This window comes from Lynx canadensis, chromosome F2, assembly GCF_007474595.2.
Source record: "Lynx canadensis isolate LIC74 chromosome F2, mLynCan4.pri.v2, whole genome shotgun sequence".
Taxonomy (NCBI): Eukaryota; Metazoa; Chordata; class Mammalia; order Carnivora; family Felidae; genus Lynx; species Lynx canadensis.
The window spans coordinates 58,917,792-58,927,087 of record NC_044320.2 but is presented as its reverse complement, the minus strand read 5'-3'; the positions used below and the strand labels follow the sequence as shown (position 1 = coordinate 58,927,087).

The 9,296-nt window shown below is 39.8% G+C and overlaps 1 protein-coding gene across 1 annotated transcript in view; it reads left to right on the top strand.

The window, feature by feature from the left end:
* The first annotated feature begins 776 nt into the window (after positions 1-776).
* Positions 777-9,296, top strand: part of CRISPLD1 (cysteine rich secretory protein LCCL domain containing 1) — a 49,150-nt gene continuing 40,630 nt past the window's right edge. Inside the window, exons 1-2 of the mRNA XM_030304012.2 lie at positions 777-1,168; positions 2,117-2,436. Coding sequence (XP_030159872.1) covers positions 2,179-2,436 — 258 coding nt within the window. The 5' untranslated portion in view covers positions 777-1,168; positions 2,117-2,178. The remainder of the gene's footprint in view (positions 1,169-2,116; positions 2,437-9,296) is intronic.

The window sequence follows — 9,296 nt, the reverse complement described above, 5'->3', positions numbered from 1 at the left end:
TGAGGGTGCCCTTTATATGTCAACGCCAAAAATATCTACATTCCTAGAAAAGAAAAAAAAAAAAAAAAACACTGGTCAACTTTTCTTCTGGTCACTTTGGGAAATGAATGTCCCATATCTTATGCATGACGAAGTGGGACTCTCAACTGTCAGGCAAGTGACAGCTCACAACATCATTCTATGAAACCCCTTCCCCATCTGGTCATCATAAGAGTTTAATGAAGCCAAAAAGAACAACATCTCAATTCTAGAACTGGGTCCTGGAAAACAGAAGTGATCTCCTGGAGAAAATAAAAGAAAAAGCCTTTCTTTCCCCATCCCCTTCTCCCCAGTACCTCTTCTGCATCTTTAGGGTCTAAGGTGTTAACCCATCCCTGCTCCCTCTGCATGCTCTCTGGAGCGCCCCCTTCTCTGTAAGGGTAGTTAGTTAAAGCCATTTTAGCATCTCTGGAAGGAACTAGGAAGAAGGCCTCCGAAAGCAGAGGAGCTGTGAGGGGCGGGAGGAGTGGGGGCCCTCCTTGCATACGTCCCCCCGCCAGGGTCCAGACCTGTACTCCGGGCCTCTGAATCCCAAAGCACGCCCACAAAGGCCAAGCGTCCAGGCTTCGCCGGGCCGGGGGGGAAACAGCGCGGCTGCTCCATGCTCCACAGCGGGCAGCAGGCCAGGCTGAGTAGAGGTGGGGGTGGGCGAGGAGGGGCGCACACGTCACGTGCGCGCGCAGGGACCGCAATAAATGCCCGGGAGCTCGCGGGAGCGGCGGAAGCGCCCGGCGCCTGGCTCTGCGCACCGCGGCTGCAACGGGTGGGAGCGCTAGGTCGCCGCCAGCTTTCGCCTCCCAGCCCCGCTCCTGTCTCCGCCCCTTGCTCTAGCGGAGAACGCTCGGAGAAGCCCGGGCGCCCACCCCGGCTAGCTAACCGGGCGGCTCCCTTTCAGCCCCAATTTCGAGCTCTAACTTCGGAGCGCTTCGCCTGCTCCAGGTCCTGACGGAACCGCGGAGGCCCAGGCTCGAGTCCACCGCAGTCAGCGCCCTCGTCGTCCTCGGACGTGCCGCGCGGGTCCTTCCCGACCCGGCTGTGTGTGTGCAGTCCTGTGCGCAGGCTGGGGCGGCTGCGGGAGGCCGGCCGTCGTGTTGGGCTCCGCTCTCGTAGGGAACTTCACGCTGGAGAGGTAAAGGCATTTCTAAAACGCTTTGCCGAGTCGTCAGGCTCCACCCTTTCCTATCTACCTTTTTCTTCTAAACCTCCAGTTAAAAAAAAAAAAAAAAAAAAAGCCAGCTTGTAGAGAATGGGCGGACACGGAATGTGGGTGGGCTACTTGGAAAGCTGCAGCGATGAGATTTGCGGGAGCTTGTTCTTGCAAGTGACTTTGTGGGCTTCACCTCCTCCTTCTGTCGCGCGCTTTCCGTTTGGGTTAAGTGAAGAATGTGCGCCTGCGGCGTGTGGGAGGAAAAGCTGAAGTTGCTGATGAACTGTTGGCTTTTTCGGGTGCAGGCCACAGGTTGGGCGCACACTTTCCAGGAAATAATGATTGAATTCTTCTTGCCCTGCGCCTGGTAAGAGGAGACTTCCTCCCAGACCATTATTTCCTTTTAGTTCCGTGGGCCCTCTAGATGTGCCCGTGGATACATGTGTGGATGACATTTTGTACTTCTTTAAAACATTCACCACAATTCCAGAATGTGATGGACATTCCGAGTATCTGCGAACTAGAGATAGGACACTGGTCGAAAATAATACCTTACAACGGAGGTATTTACAGAAAACACTGTAAATAGATAATATGCTTTGCAGGCTGTATTTAACACATACATAGCCCTTTTAAGCTTTTCAATTCAGAAATTAATTTGAAGGGTTGACTCTTTTTTTGCCATTTGTTTTGTCCTCGTGCATGTTATTTTGGTAATTATAGTTGTCTATTTTGTGGAAACAATGCATTATGAAAAGTCCTCTGGAGGAAAAATGGATTGGAGATAAGTTATTTCAAAAAGTGCATGGCCATTTGTTGGGATTATATAAACAAATCAAACTGGCCTTTGTTACTGTTACTTTACTTTTGTTATTAGAAAATTAATATCTGCCTAGATTTTCACCTTAATCACACTGCATGTCGTTATAGCCAAAAGGAGTGGAAGAGCCTGTCTTGGAGATTTTCCCGGGGAAATCCTGAGATCATCCATTATGAAGTGTACCGCGCAGGAGTGGCTCAGAGTAACCACAGTGCTATTCATGGCTAGAGCAATTCCAGCCATGGTAGTTCCTAATGCTACTTTATTGGAGAAACTTTTGGAAAAGTACATGGATGAGGATGGTGAGTGGTGGATGGCCAAGCAAAGAGGGAAAAGGGCCATCACAGACAATGACATGCAGAGTATCTTGGACCTTCATAATAAATTACGAAGTCAGGTGTATCCAACAGCATCTAATATGCAGTATATGGTAAGGAAATTTTTCAAATGGTATGTACAAAAAAATGTTCATTAATGCTTTCAGTCTTCCTGGTTAAATTACCTCATGCTATTATTTAATCTTTACCATTTGTCTTGTATGAAATTAAAATTTTTCTTTGGGAGTATATTCCTCTGCATATTCTTTTACTAGATTCCTTTTATTCTAAGAGTGGTTTGAATTTCGGAGTAGACTTAAATACCTATAGATGCAATGTTTCTACTAAAAGCTTCACATTCTACTCTTACTAGGAAGATTCCTATACTGACAATCCTGAACAGCTGATGCATTTGCTTTTAAGTGAGTTAGTAGAACAATTACTTCCTAATTCCTAACTGATGGAACTTTCTTATGAATGGTGGATCTGAAAAATCAAGGAAGAATAATCTGAAGCAGTTTTCTAGATTGTCGATAACTTTCCAAAGGGTCCATGCTTCTTACCAATATGTAAATAACATTGTGAAGGGTATATTTCTGTGGTTACTTTATGTTATGTGTGCTTTGGCAATGACTTTTTTTCTTCTTCTGGATTTATTTATGCACTTTGCACTTTGACAAGTGAAAACAAGCCTGGACAAAGAATTAAAAAAAAAAATAAGTGACTTATCCTAAAAACCTCATATTAATTTTTAGAATTAAGTACCAAGTTTGGGAATCAAACTTACTTTTAAAAAGCTATTAGTATATAACTCATTAGTGTAATACTCTATGCCTGAAATATTTAGAAAACTTTTCAAATACTTATTATACTAAAATTAGGAAGGTACTAGCAAAAATTGATAATAATCATTGGTGATGGCAATGCTTATGTAGGGTGCAGTTAATTTTAAAGCGTTCTAGTTTTTCTTCTTTCTGCATTCACAATAGTGTTGAGGGGTATTTCCTATTTAGGCAGCTTTCATGATAGAAGTTCTAAGTTCACATTACCCATTACAAAATATAGCATTATATTATTTTAACTTTTGCCAGAAAGAAAAAAAATTTACCCTGAAGAAAGTAGGTAGCACTCAAGAGCACTCATTAGAGGTTAAGAATCAGGACCTGACAATCAGGTGGTCTGGGTTTAAAGTCTGGCACTTATAGTCACTAGCTGTGTGACTTAGGGCAACTTAATTTCTCTCTACTTCAGTTTTCTCATGTCCAGCATGTGTACTCACCTCAGAGGGTTGTAAGGATTGACAAGATAACCTATGTAAAGTTTAGCTCATTATCAGGCATATTGCAAGATCTCAGTAAGTGTTAGTATGACATATAGCTAATGTTATGTCTCCCCATACTGTTGCAGTAAAGTTCCTAAGAAAAGTCATTAGCTCTTTGCAAAAAATCTGTGTAGGATATGGCATGGTAATGTCTCACATGTCTGCTTTTTGTGTATTTTAAACTGTTTGTCCAAAGTAAAAAATTCTAGGACTTCTTCATTTGTGAGCTTTCAAACAGAAAGAGCCAATTATGGAGCCTTTCCAAGGAGGCCGCCATATGCTTATTCCATGTGCATAGATATGCCATTGCTTTGTATTTAAAATAAGGAAGAACTTGGGAGTTCAAACCCCCAAAAAGAAACCTGAAAATATTTGTGTGTGTTTTAAGTTATATGGAAATAATGAAAGAACAGTTCTGTAATTTGTTTTCATGTCGGACTTCCAAAAAAAATAACTACCTATTGTATGATGTCTAGTCTGGGCTGTTTCTGTGAGTTTCTTTTTAGTTTCACTGGTTTCATTCTATCCTTGAAATGCAGATGTAGAAACCAGCCAGGGTTTATGTTGTGTTGCCCTTAGATACTGTTAGCACTGGAACTGTGTCTTGGCCATTAACGGGCTGCAGAGGACTTCATTGTCCAACTGTAATACTGGAAAACATTTTCTAGAATACACATTTAAGGGAAGTTTAAAAGAACAATACTACTTTATTTGAAATGTTGTTGACTTATGTAGTACATAGCAGTATAAGTACACATTTGATCAACTTTGTGAGAATATAATTTATTCAAATACTTATTTAAAGTGTATTTATTCTGAGAAAGCAAAATTAAAGTTTGGCTTAAAGATCTGCTTCCTGTAAAATCTGCAGTACCCTCTAGGTGCCACTAGGTCTATTTGTATGCCGTATGTCATATCACATTACCTAACAGTACCCTCTAGGTCTATTTGTATGCCATATGTCATATCACATTAAAAATGTGAATAGCCGGTTACCTTACTTATACTTGGTGCCTATTTTAGTCTACTCTTTGTCCTTGAACCTATGGCAGTCAAGCCACATCCACCTTTATTAACATCCCATCCCTACCCCTGTTCTTATCCTCATTTAACTAATAGGTTTAAAAATAGACTCTGGAAAGCCACATCTGCCCTTGGAGAGCTTATAGACTGAGGAGAAAGAGTAGACACATTTGAAAATGTTAAATAAACAAGGACACAAAATTCAATGCTCTAGTGAGTGAATAATGTCAAGAGAGTACAGAATAATGGAATATTCCTAATGGTGGGAGTTAATCAGTGGGGAAGATGGGTTTTATGGTGTTCCTGGAAGGTGGTCAGGACCCTGGATTGTGGCAAAGAGGGGAGGGCATATCTCAACTAGAGGAAGAGAAACAGACAAATGCTAGATCCAGGGAAATTTCTGGAAGAAGAGCAGGTGGAAGAAAGCACAGAACTGTGGCAGAATCAGTAAGGGCAGAGATGAATTATTGATTATAGAAACCAGTGATGCTTGGAAAGCCTCCATAATTGGCTATTTGAAAGCTCATATATAAGAAGTCATACAATTTTTTACTTTAGACACTTTACAGAGAGATATTACCCACATTTAATTTAGGGTAAATTGAAAAACTAGAGCTTTTAGGTAATCAAATTAAACTGTTGCTGAAGAGACAATGGATTTTAAAGGGAAAAATAGTAGCCGTGCACCTAGATAGCAGCAAGTTCACAGTTGCCTCTGCTCCTCGCTGGTATGTGAGCTCTGACAATCAGCAACCACTCTGGGCATTGCTTTTCTCAGTAGTGGAATTGATGTAAAGAGGAGCCTGGGTGGCTCAGTCAGTTGAGCATCTGACTTTGGCTCAGGTCATGATCTCATGGTTTGTGGGTTCAGGCCCCACCTTGGGTTCTGTGCTGACAGCTCAGAGCCTGGAGCCTGTTTCGGATTCTGTGTCTCTCTCTGCCCCTCCCCCCCCCTTCTCTTAAAAATAAATAAACATAAAAAATTTTTTAAAAATTGATGTAAAGAATAAAAACACAAGCTGTAATGAGATAAGACATTTGATACTGTTGTGCATACTCTTTTCAAGCCTTTCCTTTCCATGGGTTTTAACCTCATCATTTGGTTCTTTTACGTTTCTGGTTATATTATCAACATGTTCTTGTTTCCTGCTGGTCTCATAAAACTTTGTTTCTCAGGTTTTTCCTTTTGGCTGTCTCTCTTCCTGCTGGACATTATACTACTTTGGCTTAAAAACTTTTTTTTAAGTTTATTTATTTATTTTTTTTTAGAGAGGGAGAGTGCACAGGTGAGGAGGGGAGAGGTAGAGAGAGAGGGAGAGAGAGAATCCCAAAAAGGCTCAGCACTGTCATTCTAGAGCCTGATGCAGGACTCACGAACTGTGAGACCATGACCTGAGCTGAAATCAAGACTCACAGACTTAACTACTTACCTGACTGAGCCACCCAGGCACCCCCTTACTCCTTTGACTTTAAATACCGTGCGTATATTGATGGTGTTTAGTCCATAGCATAGTGTATATCTCTATCTAACCATCATCTCTTTGAGCTTCATTTACATATTTCCTTCTGCCTTCTGAGTCATCTCCGTGTGGTGTTACTCCACAGGTACTTCAAGCTTCAGATGTTTGAAAAGAAAATGAACTGCCTTACCTTTTTTCCTCCACCTTTGCCTGTGATCCTACTTCCTTTCCTGGATTCTTTCTTAGTGGAACTCATTAACACCTGCTTGGTCCTCTGTCAACAAAAGAAAATACTCCACAAAATAGAAGATTAAGCCCATTCCCGACTCTTGCCATGCTCCCATTTTTTCTCCCCACTTTAACATAACATATACATGCAAACATGAATACACAATTACTTGCCAAATTCTGTAGATTCTGTCTCAGAAATGTCTTTTGAATTCATCTCTTCCGTTTCATGCTAACCTTTGCTCATTATCTCACCTTTAGATTGGTACCACACCTTCTCACCCAACAGACTCTACCAGTCTGTTCCTACTTTATTTTGACTTTAGTCCACCTTCCTCACTGTCACTAAATCTTTTTATTCCAACAAATCTGTGGTGGTTACTTAGCTGCACAAAACTTCTGTTAACTCCTGTTAACTTCTGGACGCTCACAAGTTCAAGTTCACCTCAATAAATGTATAAAATGAGGCACATCCTGTCAATTCTGCCCCATGGCCCTCAACTCCCTTGTATATATCTGAATCTGTGTTCACATTGAACTATTCACTGTTCTTAAAGGTGGTTGTGCTTCCTCATGTTTCTGTGCCTCTTTACTCATTGATCTCTTCTGAGCCCAGAATGTCTGTGCGTCCTATCTCCTCATGACAATCTCTTACTCAAGACTAAGTTCAAATGTTGTCCTTCTGCAAAGCTTTCTCTTGTACACCTATTCCTCTGCCCTACTCCTTCTGTGCTCCTAAAATATTTTATTCAAACCTGTTTGTAGTATTAAAATTTTGTTGCAGTTAGTATTCACATGTGTGATTTCTAAGACTAAAATCCTTGAGGTAAGCATCAGTCCTTATTTATGTTTATGGCCCTGTGCCTGATGCACAGAAGTACTCAGTAAATATTTGCTGATTGAATATTGTTGGTTGTTCAATAAATGTGTGTTGAATAACAGGATGGATAGAAGAATAGGTAAGATTATATATGAGATAAGTATGAAATATGAGGACAGGCAAGAAAGAGGAATTAAAATAATAAAAGTTCTGAGAGGAAGGATATCAACAACACTGGAGATAGTGACATAGAAAATGGAAATACTAGAGATGAAGGATTAAATGTTTCAAATAATTCAATATTTAAAATATTTACGGTATACTAAAGACTATCCTGTAATATAGAGCTACTGAGATAGTAATAAATATATTCAAATGTTCTGAAATTCAACTAAATGGGTATTTACCTCTTGCTATAAATTTTTAACATGAGCCTCTGAAACATTATAGAGTGACTGAAATCCCAAATAGTTCACTGTGATGCGAAGTGTACCTAACTCTAGAATGTACTTTAGCAACCAAGAAATTTTACCTAAAAAAGGACACATGGGCCAATGATATAAGCTGTTCTCTCACTAAGATAAGTATTTCCACATCTTTTAGGGAACTGTTGAAAGACATTCTGCTGGGAGGGTTGATGGCTGTGCCTGTTTGCTGTCACCTCACATATGGGCGAAACTGTGGGTACACCTTGGCATTGCACTTTTCCAAATGTAGAACAAAATGCATCTGGATACCTCTCCTTCTGGTAGGCAGCCAGAGGTTCGCTGAGCCAAACAACCAGCAGTCCTTTTGGCCCGTGGTGCATGTTGCAATGACTTGGTTCCAGCTTGCCACTTAGAGTCTTTCTAAGGCCATGTTTAACATGGGAAGTCAAGTTTTGTTGTTATTGTTCTTGTTTTTTCCTATATTTCAGTATAGCACATGATCCCAGAAACTAGACATGAGTCAACCTAGTTTGCCATATTTTTGATATAGGACAGAATGTACACAGATCAGCTTTTTTTTTTTTTTTTTAAATAGTCTGGGTTCTGCCCTATTTCTGTCTGTAGCCTGAATCCATGCCTGAAATAGTGATCTTTGTCTTGTGAGTTGCTGTTTACTCTCATATATCCATATTTTCTTACATTATTTTCCACCTGCTACATATACTCAGAATAAATGCAGATAATGAAATGATGGCTTCATAAGTCATTTGGCCAAAAGCCCATGTTTACACATTTTTTATCTTGCTGAAAGTGGGAGGAATTCACATCAATTAAGATTTTGTTACAACTCTTGATTCCCCAAATGGTAACTTTTCTCTCTGTATATTGATACTTGCTTGGTAATTTTCAAAAAGTAAATGTTTTCATCTTTTATTGACATACAGTATAATCTACATTCACTTAAAAGTGCATGAAATATCTTTCTTAGTTCAAAGAATGTTATAATTATTTAAAGTTAAGATGTTTTATTCTGTATTTAAAATAGATTATTTAATTTTCCTAAAGTGTTTTTACTTTATCTTAATAATATTGTTTAGATAGAATAAAGTTATGTTTTATTTTCAGTATCTTACTCTATGGAAGTTAAAAATTTACAAAACCTTAATTTGAATAGATAGTTGTTGTTTTTTAAAGATATTAGCACTTGAAATTAATGTATTTTTCTTTTCAGAAGTTGCATTGTAAATGGCAATACCCATAGGAAGAAAGTGACATTACAGCCCAGTTTTATAGAATTTAGTAATTACCTTGGAGTTCTAGGAGATTAAAGATACCTCCTAAATGTAAGCAGCAAGTCAAGGGTCTTAGAAAGGAAAGAGAAGATAAGTAGTTTCAGTAGGAGAATGGAACACTCAAAGCCAGAAAAATGCCATATTTTGAAATTGTTGTTGTTATTTATTCCTTCAATCAGCAGGTATTGGAGGTTACAATTATGGCAGGCACCATCTAGGGCCCAGCGGTAACCACAACAAATATTCTTCCTTGCCTAGAATAGGTATGAAGACCCTGAATCTCCAAGTTCAACAAAGGGCCCACATGGTTGACACAGAGTGAAGGGCGGGAGGTGGGGATGTGGGGGTGGGGGGGGATGTAATGTAGGAAATGAGATCAGGACAGATAAAAATCATTTTAA